This window comes from Sitodiplosis mosellana, unplaced genomic scaffold, assembly GCF_009176505.1.
Source record: "Sitodiplosis mosellana isolate CC-2019 unplaced genomic scaffold, AAFC_SMos_1.0 Smas_scaffold_6197, whole genome shotgun sequence".
Taxonomy (NCBI): Eukaryota; Metazoa; Arthropoda; class Insecta; order Diptera; family Cecidomyiidae; genus Sitodiplosis; species Sitodiplosis mosellana.
The window spans coordinates 2101480-2128847 of record NW_022601438.1 but is presented as its reverse complement, the minus strand read 5'-3'; the positions used below and the strand labels follow the sequence as shown (position 1 = coordinate 2128847).

At 36.8% G+C, this 27368-nt stretch overlaps 3 protein-coding genes across 20 annotated transcripts in view; 2 read left to right on the top strand and 1 right to left on the bottom strand.

Annotated features, from left to right (window-relative positions):
• LOC129577610 (hillarin) overlaps positions 1-9709 on the top strand; it is a 31892-nt gene extending 22183 nt beyond the window's left edge. For all 7 annotated transcript variants that reach the window (XM_055464994.1, XM_055464992.1, XM_055464988.1 and 4 more), the window contains 6 exons: positions 5569-6123; positions 6219-6445; positions 6514-7213; positions 7336-7449; positions 7537-7700; positions 7854-9709. In XM_055464994.1, coding sequence (XP_055320969.1) covers positions 5569-6123; positions 6219-6445; positions 6514-7213; positions 7336-7449; positions 7537-7700; positions 7854-7998 — 1905 coding nt within the window. In that variant the 3' untranslated portion in view covers positions 7999-9709. The remainder of the gene's footprint in view (positions 1-5568; positions 6124-6218; positions 6446-6513; positions 7214-7335; positions 7450-7536; positions 7701-7853) is intronic.
• LOC129577620 (uncharacterized) lies at positions 9636-11107 on the bottom strand. The gene is made up of 4 exons (XM_055465015.1): positions 10713-11107; positions 10393-10608; positions 10138-10252; positions 9636-9967 (listed from the first exon to the last, which is right to left on the bottom strand). The coding sequence occupies exons 1-4, from the start codon at positions 10790-10792 to the stop codon at positions 9836-9838; spliced, it is 543 nt and encodes a 180-aa protein (XP_055320990.1). The 5' UTR covers positions 10793-11107; the 3' UTR covers positions 9636-9835.
• A 212-nt stretch (positions 11108-11319) lies between these two features.
• LOC129577616 (heterogeneous nuclear ribonucleoprotein K homolog) overlaps positions 11320-27368 on the top strand; it is a 62692-nt gene continuing 46643 nt past the window's right edge. For 2 of the 12 annotated variants that reach the window (XM_055465011.1, XM_055465005.1), the window contains exon 1: positions 11358-11580. The gene's annotated coding sequence lies outside the window, so the exon portion shown is untranslated. Of the gene's footprint in view, positions 12388-12727; positions 12793-27368 lie in introns of all 12 variants that reach the window. The other 10 variants (XM_055465006.1, XM_055464999.1, XM_055465008.1 and 7 more) reach the window with 10 other exon arrangements.

Here is a 27368-nt window from a genome sequence, read left to right as displayed (position 1 = left end):
AAAGCTTTAGCTCCGTGTAAAAAATGCAGAACGAGAGAAATTGCAGTGATTACGTTTGGTTTTTTTCTTTCATCCAAACAGCCACAAAACCGATTTTGCACGCTTTAAAAGCGCTTTTCAAATTGAGCAAAGCGAATTATCACGATTTGCGATAAAATTTTGTTTTTTTTCTTCTTAAATTCTGATCGCATTTCAACCAAACAACAACAAAAAGAAATACACACATGAATTGCGACCAAAACGATTGACCATTTTTGGTAAAGCTTCATTCAAGTCATTTAAATACCTTCAACTTAAACTCCTCTCTGAGTTAATGGCATATGAATTTCGGCAGCACCCAAAAAGCACCGCGTGTGTGTGATTGTGTGTTTGGCGAATTATACCTCATGCCTCTATGCCGGAATATAATTGAGCGACCGAGCGAGAAAGAGACTCTGTTTCACAGTTTATTATAGTTAATTGATTGTGGGTGCCGCAACTTGTGTAGTCGTTAACCATCGGATGATGTTTGTTTGAACAAATGTCGAAAAACTAAAACAGCCACACACACACACACATACGAGGTGGACGCGCGCGCGCACACACACACACTCGGCGCACCTCTGCATTCAATTTGAAATGCAGTGTATGCTTTTTTTGGTTCAATTTGGCTTGATTCAAAATCGCGCGATTTTTTCGCGGTACAAATCACCGTTTCCACATTCGGAATATTAGACTGAGTCTGAGTGGTGTGCAGGTTTTTCAGTCGTTTTGTGTTTTTATGGCTCCGTGTTCAATGGATAATGGCTTTGTTAAACCAAGTTTGTTGCTGCAGAGAGCCACAAATGATTGGCAAGGCCGTTCACATACTACACAGATGCGCGCACGCGCATTCAACGCCAGCAGCAATAACAACGAAAAATTACACAATTCTTTTGATGAAATGTTTTTCAAATTGATTTTAAGTGGGTTTTAATTCAAATGAAAATTGTTTTAGATTGATTGAATCGAAAATTAAAAACACGCCAAATGAAAGATTGTTGATATTGATTAAAAACGAAATGAATTCAATTCAACTAAAATTTGTATGCGTTGAACAAAATACCTAATATTGATACCAGTTCGACGATTTAAAAAAAAAATCAAAATAGAGAAAGACGTTTGCATTACAATCAAAAACCAGAAATGTTATTCATCTCACACACAAAAACTTCTTTCATTCACATTCCATGCTGTACGTGAGACATACCTGCACATATTTCCGCAAACCGTTATCTCCATTAATTCGACCAAATTCCCGAAATCAACCGATCGAACACAAACGGAAAACAAGTACAAAACATGACTGTGTAAATATCACGGTTATTAAGAACTCTTCCCAATAATACCGAACATTCATCAAAATCAACAAAAGGCCAATTATAACCATATCTAATAATATGTAGTGTGCTTAACCCTCTAATGCATACAACCGCCTCTAGACGGGCAACATTTGAACGCCTGTAGAACGTAAACCGTACATCGAATCACCGTCCGTATGCGAACGGTGCAGTGTGACTGCTTCTTCTTCTTAACTAACACATCTATATATTTAAGTCGCTATATTGGTTATAATGTTCACAAATGGCACTCAAAAAAAGTACCAGTACTCCCAGCCCTGGGAAAAATTAATGCATTAGAGGGTTAACAGTCGAATTTATCTAATGGAGAGGAGGGAAAGTTCATACAATTAAGCTAGCAAAAAAACTGACCTTTTCAATGATCATGTGCGTGCCGAGGTTTTCATACAAACTTCTCATGTAGACGATCCGAAACAGGCAAAAATCGAAAAAAAAGTTTAAATTTTTTTTTTCCATTCTGGAACAGTATTTCATGTGCCCAATCCATTGGTGTTATCACCACATCGAAATTCGCATTCCTTATCAATAAAATTATCATGCATTCCTAGAACCGAAACACCATCCAACAAGTATTTACAAACGAAACACCAGCGCAAACGTTTTTCAAAGTGAATCATGGAAAACACATTTTATTGAAATGTAACACGCGGTGTTTCACTTCGAAAAATTCTCTGCCGATGTTACACTTTAAAAAAATCTTTCTTTGGTATTTCATTTAAATATACTGTGGAAAAATGTCTTGTTTTCAATCTCACCCATTCATGTAGTCTTTCTGTTCGGTCACCACACACAGTGAACACTGAAAATAGTCAAAACTCCAGATGCAAAACCAGTTTTTCTATTGATAAACTGGACATTTCACACACTTCACTAGAATACGATTTGTTTTGATGTTTCTTCAATCCAAGCATTCGAAATGCGATACAATTCTCACGTAGAAATACGCTCACATACAACAGCTAGAATCATAAAGAACGAAAACGATAAAAGAAAATTTATGAAATTGAAAATGAACAAAAACAACGTTAGACAAAAGTAAAGAAAACGAAAGTCATTTGGATGTGGCTCCTAACCGGAGTAGATTGGAGAATATGTATCACAATTCAAATGGCGTATTCGAATCAAAAGACATGTAAATGTTCAAACGACTATTTATTCAGATACACGACCGTCCATCATATTTCAATGGACCTTAAAAAATATAATACGTACATTGTTCACCACTTTTCTGTACACATCAGCGGACCCATGTGCCATTCAATGGAATGGAAAGATAGAACAATAGAAGACACGAAAATTGGTTCTTCAATCGAACACACTCAAATTTCTTTGTGTAAAAAAAACTTTAATTTAAAAAGAAGTACAGCTGAAATTACAGCTTTCCTGTTTTGAAAAATCATAGCAGTACCAACGAAACGAACGGTACCGGTTCAACTTCCTTCACCCATTATATATTACTTCCATTTGATTATTAACTATTTTTCAATTTTCCAAATTGCAAAGCTTCACTCGTTTTTTCTTCCCTCCATTTGCGCACACCTCACTCATAAAGACAACAATGTAGCGTACGTGTTTATTATACAGATTGATTGTGTGTCTTAATTCAATTTTGTTTGTCTATAAATTGCTGTGTGTGTGGATTTTTTTTCAAGCTGCTTGCTGCGACCCAAAAGTGTTAAAGAAGAAGAAAAAACACGGTGAAAAGTTCACAAACCCAGAGATACATGGTCTGTTGTTGATGTGTTACTTGACATATTTTGTGACACACTCGGGTCAAAAGAGATGAATGCTTTTTCGGAATGAAATCATTGTCGAGCGGATGAAATGTTTTTTGCACCGTAGAATATATATAGAAATTCTCGATATTTCGCTCGGAGCATTGTTACCCAAGGAATGAACATCAAACGGAAAGGTTTCATTTGAACTATAATAAATTTTCTCCCAACTTGTCTGAAGAAGAAGAAGACGAAGACAAAAGAGTGCTGAGTTCAGCGCATAGCAAGCTAATTTGGCAACTGAACTATTCAATTCAATGTGTTGTGCACAGATTTTGCCGTATGTCAGCGTCAGTAGTGTGTACCTAGAGCAACATTGCGCCAACACTACTTTTGACACACTGTATGTGTGTGTGTGTGTGTGTATGAGTATCACAGAGAGTTCAATGGAATGTGCGCTAAGACTGAGAGTTGAAATCTCTCTCAGTGAATGAAGATGAAAGACGAACAACGAAATAGCAACACCAACAAAACACACGCTGTGTTACACATCGACTGTGAACGCATTGTTTTCGGCTGATGATTTTTGATTGTTTACATTCATGTTGTTGTTTCTTAGTTCGCGCTCTCGCGACGAATTTTCTTATTAACCTACTGAGCGAGAGCGAGAGCGCAAAAGAAACACAAAGCAACAGCAGACCCGAACCAACGTAAAACTGTGCTCATTCTAATGTGCTTTTCTTGTGCACGCAAACAGATTCACCGTCGTCACTATGGTGCGCGCTGGATCGTAATAAGCGATCTAAAGTGTTTGGCACTTCCGTTTACTGCGATTTGAATTGGCATCTTCAAAATGATTTCTCGAATTCTTCATTTTTTGTTCCCGCGACACACTGGCTTCATTCAACTGAGGTGGAATGAAAAGAAGTGCTTTAGAAATCAAATATATGTTTAAATTGCGAAGATTGAAAGCAATCTAATCACTGCAACACGAATAAACCTACCAAGTAATTGTTCATTTCATTGTCAGTTAAATCGAATAACAAATACAAATCATTATTTTGTTGTTGTTGTTTGCGGGCGCTAATGATATGAACTCATATCGGCCAAGTATGATATGGAATTCATATAGAATCAAAAATCGATGGAAAAGTCATCGAAACCATTTTTATTCACTGTCTCTCGCACACACGGAAAATTAGTTTAACCCAATTTTTCGATCACGAACCAATCTTTTCCGTTTGATGACTCTTCAAGTACATCTGGGCGATCATTAAGCCGAACATTTCTTTCAGATAGATTATTATTTGGCAAAAAAATATATATATGGCTTAACATTCTAATGGCACAACGACGATTTGCCGACATTCTTTCAATTATTTTCACATTGACGGAATTTCGACAGTAGAAATTCCGTTCGCTACGCGTGAATGTCAAATTTCACTATCTCTCTGGAGAGAATGAATTTTATAATTTAGCTTAAAAAAAACTGTTTTTGATTTTGCGAACTGCGAAACAAATATTTATTTCGTCGAATTTTATACTGTTTTTGACTCTTGTATTAGAATACATTCGCACCAAACATTCAGCTTGTATAAAAAAGTTAACGATATAAAGACATAATTCCCCGATAAGTATGAAAATTTCGTGGAAAAAGAAAACAATGAATCTCACTCCCTATTAATTAATGGAAAAAGCACATACACACACACACACACACAACCTAGCTCAAATGCGATTTGACAAGTTGATTGGAAGCGAGAGATTTCATGACAAACGCAATTTAATAGAACATGAAGAGTGCAATGTATGAAAAACATGTGCAAGCTGAGTGCCTTGTCACTATCACCTAAGTACAACAATATATTCATTTACGTTGATTTGAAATTGGCGAGAGTAGGAGAACGAAAGGCAAAACAATATAATATGATAGCGAAACAACAAAAATGGTTCTGTGTTCTTTGTATGTTTTGTGTGTGTGTTTTTTTTTTTAATTTTATTTGTGTTCAAATCGAACAAAGGAAACGTGCACATTTCTAGATAAGATTAGTATTCGTACGTACGTATGAATGTGTCTATTTTTTTCTTTCTTTCTTTCTCTCGCTGGTGAATGTGCGCAGCGGTTTTATGTATATAATTAAAATTAAAATGCACATCCATAAGTGCGCACGCATCACATTTCTTTTTATCGTTAATTAATTTGAGCATATGAGCGTGAACGGAAAAATTACGGAACATGAATAACTAAAAGAGAATTATCTGCATCAATATGTACGCAAAGTGTATTGAAAAGTATTTTGAAATTAAATATTTATGCTGTGCGTTAAGTGTGGAGAATTGCATGCTGCGGCCTTAATTTCGCCACACCCAATCAATGATTGAATCATATATGTGTTTTTCTTTGCTTTAACAAAAAAGAAAATTAGGTTTCTAACGAATTTTTTTCTCTCTCTCTCCCCCTTGATTGATCGTAGGATCGCGAGGAGCAGGCCCGTTTGGAGATGAAGCATCGAAAAGAAGAGGATGATTTATATAGAAAATTTGCACGCAAAAGGGAAGATGAAGAGCGAAAAATCACCAGCGAATTGCAAGACGAATGGGAACGTGAACTAGAACGATTGGCACATAAATTTGAAAAAGAGCTGGCCACATCACGCCGAAATCGTGAAGACCAAAACATTTTGACACTGCGACACGAACAGCAAAAAGAAGATTTGGAAAAGAATATGACATTGCGAAAAACGAAAAAGAAGGAAAGCCTCACGCGTAAGATGCTCGAGCACGAACGATCGGAAACGGCCGCGTTGGTTGATCGACAATCAAGTGAAATGTTGGAATTGATTAGCGCTCGTCGCAGTGAATTCATGCAAAATGAAAGCATTTTCCTGGACGATGAATTTAATGAGACAACACAACCGTTGATGAGCTATCCAAGTGTGGCGCCAGCACCACAACCGCCAGCCGTCAGCAAATTCCAAATCTACACCGATCCAATTGAATTTGAAGAAGTCGATCGAATTGCAATATCAGTAAGTTCATTCACCGTTGTCTAATCATTTCTTCTTTTTTTACTTTCTTCTAAATTGAAATTGAAACTAAAATGGGTAACAAAAATAATTGCCAGGTTGCCCAAGAGGATCAAAAGACATTCACCGATTTGGTGCGACAATTGGTCGGACGATGCACATCAGATATTGAGAAGGCTCGAACCATTTTCCGTTGGATAACCGTGAAAAATCTTAACACAATGCACTTTGATGATGATTTAAGAGGCGACACACCAATGGGCCTCTTGCGTGGCATCAAATTTGGCACAGAAAGTTACCACGTCTTATTCAAGCGATTGTGCAGGTAAATACTTTGCAAAATCAAATACTACGAAAATCCAATATTGTCCATTTCTCTTCCTCTTCCACCAGTTATGCCGGCTTACATTGTGTGGTAATCAAAGGATATTCGAAAAGTGCTGGCTATCAGCCGGGCATTAAATTCCATGATTCACGCTTCCGAAACTCATGGAATGCCGTTTATGTGGCTGGTGCATGGCGTTTTGTGCAGTGCAATTGGGGCGCACGTCATTTGGTCAATGCAAAAGAGGCACCGAAATCGGGTCGCGGCAAAAATGACAGTTTACGCTACGAATACGATGATCATTACTTCTTAACCGATCCACGTGAATTCATCTACGAATTCTATCCACTGCAAAAAGAATGGCAATTACTCAAACGTCCAATCACACTGACCGAATTTGAAAATTTACCATTTGTTCGATCGCTATTCTTTCGCTATGGTTTGCATTTTGCTGACGAAGGCTATGGCTCAGTTGTTTATACCGATGACACTGGTGCAGCCACCGTACAAATTGCAATGCCAAGTGATATGCAAGGCTGTCTGATATTCCACTACAATTTGAAATTCTATGACAGTGACGAAGATTCATATGACGCCGTTTCACTGAAGCGTTTTGTCATGCAATCGGTCATTGGGAACATTGTTACGTTCCGCGTGCACGCACCATGCTCTGGTTCATTCTTACTAGACATTTTCGCAAATGCAGTCACACCACAAGAATACTTAACCGGCGAACCAATGAAGTTCAAATCCGTTTGTAAATTCAAGGTGAGATTCACTCATAGAAATGATGAGCAATTCTTGCTTTTGCTTTCCGCCAAAGGAAAACAAATCCAACTTCAATTTTTTTTTTTTCACACGAAAATTTACGAAAATTGTTCTGCTTGTAGATTTGCTGTGAGGAGTTGCAAACGGTAATGGTTCCGTTGCCAGACTGCGCCAGCGGTGAATGGGGACCGACGAAAGCAACACGACTTTTCGGACTCATTCCAATCACACATCAAGTAAGTTTCCATCAATTTCGCTCATTCGACTGCGCGTTTTTGCTAATACGATTTTCCATTTTCCTTGTTCTGTTTTCTCTTCTTCAGGGTCCATTGATATTTGCCGGTCGTATAATCGAATTGCAATTCCGAATGTCACGACCATTAACCGATTTTATGGCAACACTGCACAAAAATGGAATCGAAGAGAAAAAACTATCGAAATATGTAACACACAATGTGCTCGATGACATTGTTACATTTAGCATCAAGTAAGTGCCAGCAATTTGAGTCCCTTTGACGTGTCAAATTGAGGACTCATCTTTGATTATCGTTTACACATACAATCAGTTCAATTGAGTGTATTCGATAAAATGTTCAATTTGATTTCAATCTCCAATAATGATTCAAAACTCGTTTCTCAGTTTCCCCGAGGAAGGTCAATATGGACTGGACATTTACACCCGCGAGGTTGGCAGTCATTCTCATCAAAATAATCATTCATCTAGTGAAAAGCACTTGTTAACGCATTGTTGTAAATACTTAATCAATTCATCGAAACGCAACTGAGAGACAGTAAGAGACAGAGAACACCGTGCTCCCGTTTATCATCATTTCACATGCGTTTATTTGTATAGTATATAGTAAAATTGTTTGTTTTTTTTTCTTTGTTTTTTTTTTGTTCTTTTTTTTTTGTACCAATAATAACCTATCACATAATTCATTTGATTTGTATGTATTTAAATTGCTTTACTTGACGTTAATATTATGAAAGAAGAACAAATGAAAGAAAGTATTAATCGGACGAAAAAAATCGAAATTAATTAGAGATGAAAAAAGTGAAATCATTGATTTCAAATCAAACCCGAGAAGAATAAACAGCGATGAGCGAAATTATGAATTTTTCGGAAGGAATATTAGTGAAGACCCGTCAGTTTATGTGCAAATAAAAACAGATTAGAATATAATTATGCGAGAATCAATATCAATTTACAAAGAGAATAAAAGTTGAACGAGATAAAAACAAAACATGTTACGATCATCGTCATGCGCTAGGTTAGTCACGTCTTAATTCATAGTTTATTCACAAATCACACCAAATAGAGAAAAAAAAAACACAACAATAGCAACAGCATAAATAGTTAATCAAAGCACATTAGCTTAACTTGATCATATTTACAGCAACGATCACAAACAGACACTAGTACAAACCTGATGAATTTCTTCTAAATGACAAATACAAGATGCAAAAAAAAACACAATTGATACTGGTCAAACCAAACCGAGTTATTTCAACATCAAAGACATTCCATTCACAATTTTTCATTGCTATGCCAAGCAATAAATAACAAACAAAAGAATGGAACTTGATCCAATTCCAAGAAATATAACAAACACTGACAATACATTCCAAAGGGATACAAAAAAAACACAAATTAAATGATTTGAACATTCGCAACAACGAGCTAATTCTTCGTAGTCAACGCTAAAATATTATTGATATTCAAATACAAAAATTTCCCTGCGAAAATCAATAACGGCTAAAAAACAACTTCAAACGAACATTAATACTAAACGCTATAAATGACCGTAGGTGTATGCAAACGAAGGAAATAAAAGCCTTTAATCAATGTGCAGAAGAGTCTCCTCCTCTGTTTATTCTTTGTTTCACCCTATCTACAAATTAACTCCATTCACAATGACGTCGCAGTTATTATTAATTCGAAACGATTGATTCTATATTTTTTTCCTTCACCTCTTTCTATGTTAGATCATAGGATTGATTCATTGTCATCGTCGCCAAAACCACTGAACAGACGATTCGATAACGAATCACACGCTAATTCACCTAAATTAATAGTATTGAATTATGCCGGATTTGCAATAAAAAAAAAACTACATGTCATATAAATCTATTTATTAATGATGAAAAAAACAAACAAATAAATTGCGAAAATTAAACCAAAGCAATTGATTCGCAGTCCAGAAAAAGCCTCATTCTGCAATCGAATCGATTCGAGCGACGCAATCGGATATTTGATTCCATCAAATCCATTCTTATTTCACACTTACCTCGAATGACATTCGATTCCAATGAGATATTTGTTTCGTTTTTTTTTTGTCTCTTGCTAATTTTTACTAAGTTTATTCCAAATACATATTATATTATTTAACTCGAAAATTTCGAAAATAAAAACAAAACCACGCAAAACCGATTATAACGATTTATTATCAAATAAACCAAATATTAATTTGCATACGACAAATTATGTTCAACACATTTCATTCTTTTTATTTTATTTTCATTTTGATTATTTTTCTACCTAGGGTGAGAATATGAGCCTTATATTTAGGATGTGAATGAATTTCGAATTTGGTGTTTCGCACAGATGTGTTTCGCCCGTGATTACTCGTCGGCTTCAATTAATTTTGGCTGCAGTTCCACTAGTTTAGCATCCATTTCTTCTATTACTTTGCCACGTCGCTTCGATAGATCGTTGAAATAGTTTCGTCGTTGCTCAACTTCTAAGATCATTTTCTGCAACAAATGTAAATCAAGCGAATGTTTTCAAATTATTCATTCATATTGAATATGGAAATGATTAATAAAGTTGAAATTACAAAAAATGGAGAAAGTGTGAAACTCATTGAATGACAAATTCAAGTTGTAATTGATTCGGAACAATCGGAAGAACCAATGATTATTACCTGCAACTCGTTCGACTGTTCACTGAGAAGTTCTCGCATTTTTAGTAAATGTACCGACATCTGACGATTGCGACTGTGCTGGGTCTGTTGTTCGGCCGTGTGCCCATGTGCACGCCTGCGAATACAAAATCATTATCAGTTGTTATTTGTTGGTTTTGCTTTTTCCACTTCAAACGATTTTTTTTTTTTGGATTAAATTTGCTCAATTTGTCGATTTGATTGGATTCAATGGACGATTTTATTTTTGTTACCAACCATGCTTTTTCATTGGGCCCCTTTGGTTTGTGTTGTTGCTTCAGTTCATTCAATTTCGTCAGCCGTTGTTCCAACTGCTTTGTTTCCCACAGTGTATCGAATTCTTCGTGCCATTTCTTAATCATATCCGCCTTAAATTTGTCTTCAAATTGCTTTAGTTTGAGTGTTTTATTCGTTGGTTTTATAATATCATTCAAACTGGTCACCAATTTGTCGCTAAAGAAATGCCATTTTCAAATCGAAACAAATATATCGTTATGTTTGTGAAATAAATGTCACACATTCGCACAAAAAAAAAATTTATTCCAAAATGTATTTACCTCATTTGATTAACGAACGGTGTGCAAATTTCATTGAATTTCGATTTTATTTGTTGAACACTTTTCGGTTCGTTTTCCATGTTTACCCGTACAAAAAAAAAAAACACGCCGAAAATACCAGATTTGCAAAGAACAAAAAAAATTACGTTATTCAGCCCTAAAATTGGTTTGAAATGAAATGTCAAACTATAAGTTTGTCATGATGCGAATGTGACCCGATGCGATTATATGTGTGTTTGTGTTGCCAACATAATGTTCAAAAAATGCATGACATGCAACACTAAGAAATTGAAACTGATGAAATAAAAATGGCGATAGAAATGCCAAGCGTGCGAGATAGAGAAGGAACGAGGTCGTTTCAACATACAACGTGTACCGATGGCTGTCTCGTTCACACGTTTGCCGCTCTCACACCGAACCGTTCGTTCTTTCTTCGTGTGTGTGTGAGTGTGTGTGTGAGTGTGTGTGTGTGTATATTGCGCTTCAACACGGGCTGATCGACATCATGACTAAAGAGCGCGCTCATACTTATACACACATATACAGGCGCGAGCGCACGCACACACCAATTTCATTTCTTGTGTAAATTGAATTGGGTTCACGTTGTGAAAATTTTCTCTCCATCACATGTATCGCTGGCTAACCGATAGTTTGCTAAGCGGCACAATCAAGTAAACCATAGTAGCGAGACCTATTTCGTTCTCTTTCTAGCACCCATTCTTCCATACACACGACGAAGAGATATACGAGCATAATATACACACTGGCAAAATACGAACACATTGAAAGCGATTGCGTTTGAAAAATGCTAAGTAACTCTACGACTAGTTAGTACTTCTGCGCTGTTCAATTCTGTGTGTTTATACTAGTAAGTACCAAACGCAGTTTATGTGTACGAAAAAGCCAACGACTATTATTATTATTTTTTTTTCGCTTCGTTTTACTATCCATATTATCGATAGAGCATAATTACAAAGAGTTTTAGTATTGTCCATATTTTGTTCGTTTTGAAAACGACGACATCAACGACGACCACGACGAGCAAGAAAGGAGAACGAACGACAGAAAAGTACGAGCGAAAAAAAAAATACCGAACTGTTTCATTTTGATATATCGTTGTAATCGATTGTTGTTATTGTGCGTGTTTCATTACGTACGCTGAGACAGTATATTAGGCATACGCTGTGTATGTGTAGAAAGTTCTGCTTCGATTAGAAATAATTTCTAGTATACGCTAGTTGTGGAGTTGCCTTTCATCCATCGTATAATCGAATTCGACGGAAAGGAGCGGAAAAAGACAAAACACACGAGAGAAGAAAAAAAAATACCGATCGACCGACCGCAGAATTTCATTTTGAAGTAAGGGCACCATACATACGAGTAAAAAAGACAACCAATTTCCAACACCATATACACATATTATTCTATTTTGGAGTCGGGAAAATACACGACCGATTTTGTAGAATAGTGGATAGATAAATTATTTAAAAGCAATAGCACGACCATTTCGATAACAACAACAACGAAAACGACGACGACGACAACAGCAACAGCAACAGAAAACTACGCGGAAAATAATCGAAACCGACAGTGAATCAAATATTCGTTCGTCTCTCAGTGTATTTTCTCATGATATTATTCATCTCTTTTGTACCCGTGTTCTTCAGTATTTTCTGTTAGTTTTTTTCTCTCTTGTTTTCTTGCCTCTTACCATTCTACCTGTTGTCTTATTTTCGATTTTGACGGTGTGTCTGCATACTTTGTGTGTTTCTCTATCTATCTGTGTGTATTTGGCCACTAGTTTGCCTTCAAATTTTGGTTTTTCCGTTTTTCCTTTATTTCTACCAAACATTTTGTTCATTTTTCGTTCGTTCGTCCTTTCTGCTCTGGCCGCCTTCGGTAATTTCGATATTACGGCCCGATTGACAACGCGCGCGCATACATCAAAAGAGAAAAAAAAATCCCATATACAATACACAATACAACAACAACAACCATATTTTTTTCTTCGCCAGGTTTTAACTCTATTTTTGAGACTCTCTCTATCTATTTACTAGACACATACGGCAAACTAACAACGGTAAGCGAAACATTCCATTCTACATTTTTAAATAATTTATTTATTCGTTGAAACAGACGCAAAACGATACCAAAGAATTGAAAGAAGAATAAAAATCTAACAACAACAACCACAGCAATAACAGGCATTGTATTGAAAAGAGTTCCCTACAACGTTAGAACAATGACAGTAATGATAACTCTGTCCATATGAATGCGAGACGCAATGTACTAGAGAGTCTCAGAGAGAAACGACGATGTAGGGAAAAAAAACCAAACTAAAAAAATAGAGAAAAAAAGAAGAAATGAAGCGGGCTGCACAAACACCGCATATCGTATACAAATATATTTAATAAATGAAAAACAAAATAAGACCAAGATGAACAAGCAAACGAACGAAAGCAAATTGCAAACAAACAAAATGATCAATCGATAATATTATGTGATGTGCTGTTATTATTCCATGGGTAGAGAGAAATTTGTCGTGCGACTATGGTTGATATAGTTTTCATCGATTGTTATGTGTTTCCCATGACTTTGTGTGTCTATCGGCCACGCCGTCACCGCTTTTATCGCTCGCAACACACACACACACATATCTCTATCATTACAGCATGTATCGAAATATTGTATTTTTGTTCGAGCCGGGGCATATTAAAAGTTTGAGCTCAAACTACTTCGATGAATATCGACAGGCCCAAACGCTATATAATTGCCCGTTTGAACATTATTCATGGTATGACATTTTCCATGAACTCAGTAAACATTTCAAATTTTCATCGTATTTTCCGTAAATAATATCAGCCAGGAACGAGTCATACAACAAAACTTGCCACCCCAAACGATATATTATGTATGTATGTGTCCACACCATTCAATGTGCTGAATCCTCAAAAGTGATCCCTCCTCATTGGCTGTCTTTTAATTTCGGGCGAACTAGGGTAAGCGAGCGAGCGAACGAGAGACAGAGACAGAGACAAAGAGTGAGAAAACTTTTCTAATGAATTTCGTGAGCATCGTAAAAATCAAATTAAACAATAATTTGTTTGGATTCTTTGAGTCAAGTGAGTGAACAAGGGAGGGAGGGAGATAGGGAGGGAGGTAGGTAGAGAGATTGTTGTCCATTTCGGTTGTCAACAGATTTTAATGAAGTTAACGCACATTCTGACGGTAGTCGTCACACACAGATTGCCTATGTGTTGATGCTGTTGTTACGCAGTTCAGTATGCATGCAATGAATAACACTAACTTCATAACTTCCCATACTTAAATGTACGTACTTTTTGCCCATATCCATAACATGTCTGTCAAAGTACATTTGGCTTTCTGTGCCGTTTTACAGTATTCACACACTCAGTTGAGTAGTGAATACACTCAGCACAACTTACTCTTGAACTGTGAACAATGCCTCCTTTTCTGTCTCTAGTGTCACGTCTTCTACACGCTCTCTCTCTCTCTCTGTTTTGCTCCCTTCCTCTCAGTCTGTCTTCCGTTAACTTCTTTCACTCTCCGGTCGAGTAGAGTTCAACAAAATCAAAGAATTCCTTCTCTCATATTCCCTGTGTGAACCATGAAATTTTATGCCAATACAAACTGTAATGAAGTCAACGCGAGCGCGAAATCAGAGACCGGGAAAACCGTTTGTAAACGATACAGAGACACACACAAAAAGGGCCTCATCACCCTACTTTCTAGTCGTTACCGTTGTTATCTCGATGATCACAGCCGTCGACACATTCCAAAATGGTTTTGAATGCGTCTATCATTCTATCTATCGAGTTTTTTTTATTGCTCTATCTCTTTCTCTGTCAATGGGATTAACATGTATGATGGTGCAAAATGAATTTGTCAACTGAGAAATGTACGTTTTAATTGCAGCACATTTCACGATTTCAAACGAAATTTCGAAGAAAAAAGCCGAATAACGATTACGACGACAACGACAAAGACAACGACAACGACGATAGAGAGAAAGATGAGAGAATTGAGAGAATTGAGAGAAAAAAATAAACAGCCGAACCAAACCGCTGAGGAATGAATCATATACACGATTTAATCGTAAACACCATCGAATGAGTGGGCTGCGAGAGCGTGTAATCGCCGATACGCGCCTGTTCGAAAATAGAGTTCTCAAATTCGCTAAGTTTATTATAACTGTTTTTCGTGTAGAATCGTTGAATCGAAGCAACAGCAACATCAGCATCCTCTCAACAAGCATACACTCTCGCTGCATGGAATAATATCTGGTTTTCGGTTGCGGCTTTTGAATATTGCACATTTTCTTGGTCTTTTTCTCCGATTCTATCACTCTCACTCTTTCTTTCTCTCTCTCTCTCTCTCTCTCTCCCTCCCTCTCACACACACTCGCTCGGTTTATGTCTGTTTGTGCTTTTCGGTTTTTTGTTTGCTTTATCGGTGGTTTTGGGATTGAGGCGACAATTGATGCCATGGCATTTCAAACAATTATGAATATGGAAAAATGCGGTTTAGAAAATTTGCATTGGATTAATGTTGTTGTGAAAGTGTTTGTGTGATCTGATTTAGATTTGCGTAATACTCGATGTGTGATACACATACCGAGCGTTTACTTATTATCGCTCACAACGTTAAAATTTACACGTTCACTTATAATCCGATAACGAACAACAAATGGCGCGCACATAATCACACGCACACACGACCGTTTGCTCAGTTGACAGAGCAGAAAGAGAGAGAGAGAGAGTGAGCGTCGTCTACTTCAACGAATCGATTCATTGTTTCAGAGCGCTCGGTACACGCAATTAGCTATTAATTACAAATTGAAGAGAATGAATTCACCCAAACCATATATACTATATATGTTCGACGACGAAGAGGGTGTTGAGCATACATTTTAGAGTTCTGATTTGAACGATGACGACGACAACGATGATGTTTATGTTTATCACGCGTTAAAATGTACATTCCACGTCGTCGTCATTCTCTTATTCGGCATCGTTTCATCATTTTCGGGCGTTGCTGCGCTGATGAATATATTCTAACACATTATTTTCACGTATATATATTTTTTTTATTAAAATCGTTATGAGGGCATTGATATCTTTTAATTTGTGTTGTTGTTGTTGTTTTCCTGTGTGAACGTGTGCTGTTGTCATCAACACAAATATGTACATACTAAAATAACTGTCGAAATTTAACACTCATGTGTTGCGCACAAGTCGCATGTTTACATTGCTATTTTGCTTTATGCAGCTGCAAAACAGCCAATAATAATAAAATATTATTTTTTTTTTCTCTCTCTCTCTCTCTCTTTCGCACTCGGCATATTCGTTAGCTAGCTCTTTGTTCGAAATACAAAAATCTTTTCTGTTTAGCACAAACAGAGAGGGAAAATAAATACCGTCCAACATTTCATTTTGGATATGAGAAATATTATCACGAGAAAGTTTTTAGTTGCACGTAATTGTTCTCGATATAAAATAACCGAGACCGACAACACAAAACTCCAATGCACAAGTTAAAGTTAAATATTACGAAAATATTTTGCATTTCTCTCTCTCTCTTAGTTTGACAGCAAACGAGAGAGACAGAGAGAGAAAGAGATAGAGAACAGGTGCAGAGCGCGGAGGGGCATGGGCGAGATCGTGTTTTTCTTGCATCAACAACTTCGAAATGGGCATTCTTCAAATTAATCATATACCAAATGCATCATATCAAAATGATTCAGTTCTAAAGAACTGAAATTTCATTTACCAACTTTGTTTTCGTCTTCAGAAAACTCTGTTCAATGTTTGCGTTTTCTTTTTCTTACTCGCCCGGGCAACTTTTATACTATCGAAATTTGAGTCTAACATACAGCAAATTCTTTCCAGTTAGTTCTTATTTACAAACAATTGATATCAATCTCTTTTGTTATCGCCTTCCGTTTATTTCGCCAATTTTTAGCATTGACTTCAGCAAATATAGGTCACCATCAGTCGTAGCTCTGTGCTGTGTTCGTTGAAATTTGAAAAAAAAATGCAAATGTTCACGACGCATGGGCGTCGATGAAAATTTTTTCTTCTTCGAAATTCATTGGAAACTGTAAGCCATATCCATTTTGATCATGATTCAACCAGTTTCCATTCAACAGCAACAACGAATCGGCTGCCTATCAAGAAATCTTGAAAATGTGCGCTTTAACAACATAAAGACCGATCGTTTGTGCAACCTGTAAACAATTTCGTGATTCGTTTTGTTTTTGCATGCACATCGAAATTGCAGCGTGCTTTTCGATTACGCTGAACTGATGTTCATCATTCGATTCGTTCACCTGAACACAGATACTCAAACTCACACATATACGGCACTCAACGTATATTTGTACTTGAATAAAAAGTGGCGAAATGAATCTTACACACGACGCCGTTCGTTCGTCGTTTTGCGATTGAAAAAATAGTAGACGGCAACAACAAGACAAACCGAATGCGATCGGTTCGTGTGACCAAAGGAATTTTTTGTGTTTGGGTTCGTTGCCTTATTTGTTATTTGTTTGTTTGCTTCCTCATCTCTCGGGGGCAACTGTTGTTTCATGCCGCATTTGTTTACGTTTATTTGTCGGTTGATTTGGTGAAATTGCCAAAAATGGAAACCCGTTTTCAGTTCAAATATGGCTTTATCGGTATACAGCACAAAAATGCTGTTACCGCTGTAAACATACAACGTGATGTGCCGGCTCGTTTTTTGTTTTGTTTTGTTTTCGTGTGTGTGTATCTATCGACTGACGAAAAAAAAACACCATATCCATAACAGATTCACATATATGGTGGCTAAGAAAATCCAAATATGGTAAATGATACAAGTTTGTGTGTTCTTTTTGGAATATTCATTCAATTAAATCGCTAGACAGGTGGTTCTGTGCGTGACGACCACGCCAAATCCAATTGAACCGTTTATCGCAATTTTCCCATAATGCCATATAGTCGTACATATTGAGTGTTATTATCTAATGAGCATTGCGCTTCGTATTCAGTCAATGCAATTAATAGTCAAATAAATTAATATATCGGAATTTCAAAGTGGCTTTGATCTCACGACAGAGTGAGAGAGAGAGAGAACCATGATTTCATTACAATAGCACACGACTTCAAAAGGTTACGCTGCTGAAGACCTCGTTATTGCGTTATATAAGAGGCCGTTTAGTTTAGTTGCATGTGGTTTGAGAATTGATTCTGATAAGTCGACAATAATTGCCATGGATATTATTAATTTATGGTGACCACCACCGCCACCATCGTCATCGTCCTCTCACACATTTGCCTCACTCTCTCTCTCTCTCTCTCTCTCTCTCTCTCTCTCTCTACCTCCCTCTCTCCCAATGTTCCTAACAAATCAATTTTCTTTCAATTCAATTAAGTTATGCATTGAATAATTTTATGAGAACAGAATTATGTCCCATTTTGCTGCTGAATTGTGTTTCGTCGAGCACGTTGCACGGTTTGTCCCACACAATTCTGGTTGCACATTGGTAGAAATAGAAGCCAGCATCTCTCGACTAAATTAAATGGCCGTTTTGTAAATTCGCCCCGAAATAAAAGGAAAGAAATCATGAAACGGATTCGTTTTTTCGACCGCGGGCAAACTGAAGTAATTGTGTTTAATACGAAAACGTATCCGTTTTATGTGTTTTTCGCACAGTCAAAAGATGAATTTTCCAGGCAATGAACGACAAGCGCAAATATTACGTGAATATTTTGTAAATGCTTGTATATTGTGCAAACAGAGAGAAAAAAGACCCGGAGAGAGAAAGAACATTCATTTTGAAAACTCCAATTGTGCACAAACATATACAGCTTGCAAAAGGAACATTTACATGAACATATACATGCGCACAGTAGCAACGCCGAAATCCCAACTTTTTCAACTTAACAATGGAAGAAAAAAAAAACACGAACGAACGAACGAACACCAAAAAAGCATTCTGACATAAAATCCAAAATTATAAAAGTTCGCAAATGCAATTGCAGTCATGCAGTTACTCGCATTCATTCGTTTCAAGTCTCTCATTGCTGGTGATGTCTATTTTTTTTACTCAGCGGAACACTTGCACAATTTATGTGCGCGCTTGCAATTCTCGCGTGAATTTTGCGAATGAGCTCTACATGTGATGATAATACAGCCGTACAATGACTTCCTTGTCTTTCTCTTCTTCCCGAACTTCGTACACAGCCCTTGACATTCAGAGCAAAATAAACTGAATAACCTAAACAATGGAGCATATAAGGTGGATCATTTTACGAGGGAATTTCTTCTGTTTCTCCATGACAACGCTTGCTCACCAAATTGAGTACTTTCCACCGAAATGCACTAGATGGCATACACACATTTCTCATTGCAAAGCGATATCCATTTGTTTGATTGTTGTTAGAATGCAACTTGTTTTGCAAAGAAATCGAGGCACAAAATCATTATAAAAAATAAAATTCGAGCAATTTGTTTTTAGCTAGTGTTCGATTTTTTTTTAAATTTCATTTCTCGGTTCGGGTATGAAATACAAATGCCAACTCTTTGTGTATTGTTGCAACGCACGAGGGATTAAAGGGATTTACTTGCTGCACACCAGCAACAACGAGCTAAAAGAAGAGAGAAAAAAAATGCGTGGAAAAGATCAAAGAGCCACCAGAGCATTGAATATCGCTGCAAATTGAGTTAGGCGCCGGATTTTCCACCGGTCGTTCAATCTCATTGCCCATTTATAGAGTTGCACTCTCGCACATCGAAATGAGCCTACTTCGAGCGAACAGTGTAGTACAGTTTGGCATGTGCTTTTTTCTTCTTGCTGTTCGTTCTCCGGCTCTGATGATCAATAAGCGAAGCAAGCAAACGGCCCACCGCGTATTTTGTTTTACAATTTTTTTTTTGCTGCCACGATGAAACTCTCGGTACCATTCTATCGATTGGGTTTGATTTTCTCGACGAGTACAAGTCATTGTGTATGCAGAAAATCTCATCAATTGTTCGCACTCTTGTCATAACAACAGGCAAACTCCTTTCAATGAGTAACATAATTCAATGAATTGGCCGCTTTGATATATTCTAAAATCAAATTGTTGATATATTTTGAAATTGTCATACGAAAGTGGCGTCACTTTCGTCACTGCTTGTGCGTTATGAATTGGAGCGCGGAAAACCAGCTCCGGAAAACCAGTCAGCACTTTTGCAATATCTATTCATCATGTGTGTATGTGTTTTCTGTGCGAAAAATGCGCTCACGACAGTCAAATTGATGCTTTTTATCAATTTGCCTCTTGTTGTGAAACGTTTATTCTCTCACTCCAACTCCCACTCCCACTCCATTGGTTCCTGTTGTCGATGTCACTGCTGCACGATAACCATAAAATAGAAGATGAACGCTCTGAAAATCATTTTTCATCGTAAAGCCAAAAATACGGAAAATCGAAACGAATGGATGAACGTATGTCTTTCAATTTGCCGCAAATGCATTTGTTCACAAATCAGTTTAATTTTTTTTTTCTAGCGTTTCTTTGTTTTTCTACATATCGTTTGAAATAAATTTCTCCGTATTATACACGGTGAGATGAATGTCAAAACGGATGGCATGCGGCTGCTTTGGAAATGCATAACAAAATTTTTAGAAGTTGGCATCTATTTTCTATTTCTCATTAAACTCACTTTTCTCAAAATTTTCCCACCCACGCCATGTCTTTTGCGTCGCAAAAGTTTCCATTTCATAAAATATCGGATGATAAATGACACACACACACAGAAAAAATAATCAAACAAACAAACGAAGAAATGTCATTTGATTTTGAAACGATATGGCGCTCAAGTAATTTCGATTTGAATGGTGAAAGTCATTTGTGACAAGCGGTTTATCCGAGAAGAAATCGTGTCGATTACGAGAATCTACTGCATTCAATTCAAATGGGCGAAGGCGAAAAAAAAAACAATTGGCTCAATTGCTCCCCAAAATAGTGTTTGTTTCAATGTTCGATTGCTTGGCCATTTTCGTTGAATTGCCATTGGAAAAAGTGGTTTTGAATCAGTTGCGAAAATTCGGTTGGCGTTGCCACGGATCATTCGCATGCCAGAGATAAATGATTTGTTTGCATTGACTGTTTGACTTTAGTGTGTGGCGTTGCCTATTTTCTGAAACAAAATGACTGGCGAAGGCAGCGAGCTATAGCGAACGAGCGTCATCGTCGGATGTATTCAGATTACAAATGTTGTAATTGTTAAGGGTGTTGCGTGCAAATGCGAGTACCCAAAAGATAAGTAAACTTTTCCACTAAAAAAACGTGCACGATTTAGTATTTGTGCGGCAGACACGAGAGATAGAGAGAGAGAAAGGCAACTGGGGCGGAATGAACGAGTTGAGAGAAAGATAGAAATGAAAGAGAAGCGGAAATAGAAAAATATATCGACTACACATATACATTTAGAGAGAGAAATATTGGCAAATGTAAACCAAACTAACCGAACGAACGATATTTTGTGCTTTAAAAGTGGAATTTGCTTAACGCCAGAAACACACTCGCAGTCACACAAGCCCATGCCAAAAACCAGAATATTTGCGCACGATATGTGTATGTGTATGTGTAGAGAGAGAGAGAGAGAGTTTAGTAAGTTTTCATTTGAAACATACGCATCAGAGTTTTGGTTAGAATCTCGTTGATTCTCCGCAGCCCTGTATCACGCAGCCCATTGAGATAATAACACAGTAGCAGACCATACAATTTTGCACTCCAAATGAAAACGAATAACACAGAAAAAAGTAAAGAGAGAAAAAAATATCCGAGATTGAGTCTATATGCACAAAGTTCGAGTGTGAAGAACAACTGGTCAAGTTGTCTAAATGATGAAATCCGGTATATCTCGCCCATGCCACCTCCTTCAAGGAAGCCCGTGTCGTTGCAGCAATGAATGAAATGCTTCTGCTGCCTGTACAATTATTGCGATTGCGCCAGCTATTAATTTCGCTTTTATCGATGCAAATGCACTTCAACTTTGTTGATGGTGCGGCAAATTGTGTGGTCATATAACTTTTACATCAACATTAAAATGCAGAGACAAACCATGGTACAAAAAAACAACGCATACACGCTCAGTCTCACAATCCGCAAAAGTAAAGCAATGGTGGCAGCGACAGTCGTGTCATATTCATGGTATGGGATGCGAATTGAGCCACTTTAGCACGATCAAATTTTGCGTGATTCCCACTCTCAAGCCGAAGCCGAAGCTAAAACGGATCTCATATCCCAGCCGAATGGATTAATCAAAGAACAAGTATTGAAGTTTGGGCTTTTTTCCCTTTGGATTCACACACATTTTGGTTTCTGGCTGCTTCGTTCGGCTGATATGTGTATACGCTCCGAACAATTTCCTGGTTGCCAAAGAGAAAAAACGCAGAAAAATTGTATCGACTCAGAAACGAAAATATAAACATGCACTCACATAGTGTGGCTTTTTTTTGCCCGTGTTTCAATATTCGTGCTGGTGAATTTCTCTCTATTTGCGTTTTTTTCTATTCTTGTCTCGCTCCATAAACAAAACCATAAAAATTTCAACTAGAAAGAGTTAACGACCACGCCACAGGACATAAACATGAGGCGGAAGAACCGACGAAAGTGAAGAATTACACCGAACGAACGAATCAAAACGATGGCTGAGCAAACAATTTTTTCCTCCGGTTTTTTTTTTTCTTCTTCTAAAAACCGTAAACTAACAACTACAGAAGTATCGTATTCTTGAAACGATTGCGAAGGAACATCCGTGAAACTGAACTGGTACTTTAGAAGAAACCAAACCCCGATGTAAATCCATCGCTATCATTTTCATCAATGTTCCGCAATGGAATCGGTTTTAGCGAGGGAACAAGCGAATGAGAATAATTTCTTGTTTCGTTGTGTGTGTGTCGCTTGTGTCGCACCATTCAATGGAATCGTTTTGTTTATTTATTCAGAGACGTAAAGTCGTCACGCAATTCCAGCATTAGATTGTGAAAGTCATTGTTGTATATGTGTACAAGTTTAGCTATTTTTCATTTTGCCAATTCGATGCGTGCGACGTATGTTCGGATTGCGATTACCCTTATCCTTTTTGTTCCCATTGAAATTCATGGCGCGCATTTGTTTCAGCCGATGGTTTCGTTTTGGTGTGCGAGGAACCACCGCCATTCTTATCTACATTTTAGCTAATAGTATGCATGTCAACACATTCCATAAAATGTCATTGATCTTAAATCATTCAGTGAATCTGATTTATCAAATGTTTTCCTCTTCTTCCTTTTCAATATATGTGTTTTCATATAATTAAAATGGATTTAACAACGAAATGAAAATGAATCATTCGAACGTTGTATATGTTTTGAATCATCAAATACCGTTTGAAAGTATCCGAATTTTATTTCAACTTGACTATGTCGTCATCGTCGTATTCTTACTTCGATTTTTCCTGTTTGTGTGCGTGTGTGTGTGGCAGTAGTTTTAAATTGTTGCATATTCCGAGTTTGTGTGCAGTTCCCGAAAATGCGAGAAATTGAGTCGCCGAGAAAGCGCCGATACACAGAGAGCAATAGGGATATGGCCGCATAAACATTTTTCATGCGCTCGTTCCATTACCATTTCCACGATTTTATTTGCCAGTTTGATTGCGGTTCGGAGCGATATAAAATCACAATCATAAAGCAAGCAATAGCGAAATAGACGATAGTGTGTGATTACATTTTGGATATTTTTCCGATGCATTTATGGATACAATGTTTTGGGACCATGAAAATAAAATTTTCGGTAGCATTTTGTGTGTTCTATTTGTTTCCTCATTTCTTTACGTTTGGATGTTCAATTTATTTTTATGCTTCGATTTATTTGTGCCCAGTTTCCTCCTATTCTTTTGCGCCCGTAGCTAAATGCTTTTTCTCGTGTCGTGCTTTGATTGTGCTAATGGTGTGCGGTGGTTCGCAAAGTGTTAGCATTTATTGGCATGACAATTGGAGAATCTGTCATCCTACATCCCAGGCTACAGTTTATATACGTATCTATATCATTGGGCACAATTTCATTTGCGCCTTGTCAATTCGACCATTTTTAATTGTATGTCAAATATTGCCAGCCACATTTTTATCAGAGAATTGTGTCGAAGGATACCACCATCCACTGAAAAATACAATTTTACTTTGGAGAGAAACTCATTTGAACTTCCTTTTCATCCCATGAAACAAACGGAGAATTGTTGTTTTGACATGGAGTTTTTTACGTTTTATAAAATTTGAAATCACATTTTTTGAGAAATTACCCGTTCTTTTTTCTCTTCTTTTAATTTAATTGAGGGAGAGAGAGAGAGAGAGAGAAAACGCAGCAAATTATTATTCAATAAATGTTCATTAAAATGCAAACAGAAATTCAATTTTAATTAAACTCGAAACGTTTAGAATACACGTGAGCATGGGCAGCTGCAGCAGAACGCAAAAGTTAATTCATTTTGCGAAAAACCAAAAAGCTCAATCACACATTCGTTGCGATAAACTAAGTGATACCTGATAATAGTCAACAAGCCGATAATCAAATTCGCTTTTGCATTCAAATCAAATGGGCTTGAAATACATACATCCAAAGCAGATATATGCAAAAACACACAAATACCGCAATTGATTATATACCAGGTGAGGGAGAGACAGAGCGAGCACACATAGGCTGACATTTAGGGAGGCCACTTAATGGCATAGAGCCGCATCAATTAATTAAACGGATAAATGAACTATCAATATTCGTATAGTGATTTTGATATTTCGAAGAGCTGAAATTGCTACGCAAAATTGTGACCACAAAAAAGGAGGAAAAAATGTCTGTATTTGCTCACAGAACAGGGTCCACCGAGTGACACAGAGCGAGAGACAGGTTTTGCTTCTGAGTTCTTCCGTTATGTTGAATGTTATGTACCTATCGTATGGATTAGAACAGAATGTGGTATTAAACATTTTACTGCAATATGAACCATTAAATTGGGCAATTTGTGTTGTGAGTTGGTTCAACATTTAAATGTTTCGCCGGAAATATACATACAATCACACAACTTGACCGGAGTTTTAATCGGTCTTTTAAAAGCATTTCAAAAATTTCACCTCAAAATGCAGTTGAAACTCGAATTTATTCCATTGATTGATACCTAGTCGAATAACTGGCTATCGAAGAGGAGGTGGGTACGATGTGGCACTTTTCAAACAAATTTGACTATGACGAGTCATGTGTCCGCGGCGATAGCGCTTCGGTCGTTTGAATTTCCTTTTGTCGCTTCTTCTCAAGAGTGCGGAACACCGTCCAACCCCAAATGATTGGATTGTTAGTTGAGAATCATTTTTCTTTTCAAAAATTAACCACAAAATATGCCCCTAATAATAATTTTGGTTCATGTGGTGCTGGTGGCCGTTACCGCATTTTCCCAAATAATGAAAGGTGGCATGGCATGTCTGTTCGTTGCTCCGAACGGAACAATTTCAATAATTAATGAATCGAATATAGAAAAGATGTATAATATACATACATAATCATGTTTTAATTGCTTTTGGATATTTAGTTGTGTGGCTTAACTTTTCTTTTCTCTATTTCATTCGATTCAGCTCCTTCACATATATATATATTTAGACATACTTTTTTTTTAATTCGATGAGAAATTAGAAGCAAAATGGAATGCAAAGGAGAAAAAACAAGACCGCAGAGCGGAGCGAAGCATTCTTGAGTTTTTAGTTACTTATTCAATTTTGTTGTTTCACAACAAACTATAATTTGGCGCACTACATGAAATGTAGTAACTTTGAAGTAATATATTTATTTGCAACAAAGTACAAAAAAATTCTCAGTTATTTCAAAAATGAATTACAAGATCTTAGTTTTATTTCTTTTTTGAAATATACTGCCTTTGGTTAAAATCAAATAAACAATATGAGCATAGATCTAAAGTCACTTTAATTCTGTTCAAGACCCAGAAAATACTGTACGAAAAAAGCTCGAAGAAATTTAATTAAAAAAAAAAAAAATTCCATCCTTTCCATGAATTTGTGTCATAAATTTATCATCTCACATGAATTTGCATGGTTCGATAGTCACAAAACCAAAATGTACCAAACAGCCAGCTATTTGTAAATAGCTCAGCTCAATATGCAGCCATACGGAATGTCTCTTTTAAATCAAATAAAAAACATGAGCATAAAATTCAAATTTACCATAATTTGTTTCAGTACTCAAAAAGTATTAAGAAAAAAAAGAAAGAAGATTGGTAGCTCTACATTTCATGTAGTGCTAAAAATGGCAAAAACTTTGCGTTCTAAGTGACATCCACGACTTAATTGGAGGGTAAAACTCAATGAGAATATACATACACTTTAAGAGACGTTTCTGCTACAAAATAATGAAGCAGTCACGTATATGCCCCCCGGTATCTGCTTGCAAGTTTGGTGTGTGCATTTTTTGCAAAGTGAATCAGTGATTAGCTTCGACGGGCGGTACCGTCAAACCGGAATTCACCGGAACTCTTTCGCCAACACTCATTATTATTTGATATTCATTTCCATTGCGAGAATGAGTGCACATTTGTCTGTCCGAACATTGTGTGTGGAAAATTCGTTTTGATTGTTTTATAATTTCTTACGGTTTTACATGGGCCACGTTCACTCATCCCATTGCCAATATGACAATACCACACCGATTAGTATGGTCGGTTGTCAATGGCTATTCATGGGAAAATGGCCCGAACGAAAATTTCTCAAGCACACTGATTTGAATTTGATGTACTTAGTAATGCAGTTCCAACGAAATATGTGAGGAATTGGTAGGCAATTTGTCAATAATAAGGAGAGAATGTGAGCATTCTTCTCATAATATTAATGGCGAAAATAACAGAGAGGAAGAAAGGAATGAAGCCAAAAAGAATGGGAAGAAAATGAAATCGAAGAAGGTACCTGTCTCATTCTACTGAAGAAAAAAACCTATCAAAATATAGAACACGTATTTAAAATGGAATTTTTTCCCATCCCAAACGCATAAAGCTCAATATACTATATTTCTGTGCAACATTTTCGTCGAAGTGTGCGCTTGACAGCACTGTTTCATCACAAATCATATCCTTTTCAACTTAAAAAGCGAAACATTTGTTCAGTTTCTCATGTCGTTCAATAACGTTCGCGGCCTTCTGCTTTATATTTCATCTTTCTTTTTTTTCTTTTCGTCATCTTTTTACCTTTTTATAAGGCCAGAAGATCCGAGAAGGGAAAAAACACTCGAATTCTTTTTCGGCCCGCATGATTTTAGCTTATTGAACATTTTTATCGTACTGGAAAACAAAGAGCATAATTCACAATTTTATTAGTCGAATGCGAACGACATTCGATATACTTGTATATGGAATGTACAGCACAGGATATGTGTGCGTGTGTGTGTGTGTGTCTGTACGATTGAAGTTTCGATTATAAAAGCTTAGTATCATGGATAGAAATGATTGAATTATTTCGGAGCACAATGAAAGTTGGAAAAACGATGTATCGCTTTTATGTCTTACAAATTTAATAACTAAAAGTCCAAATTACAGATGAGGCACACCATCGCTACACCATCATTTCTAGAAATAGAC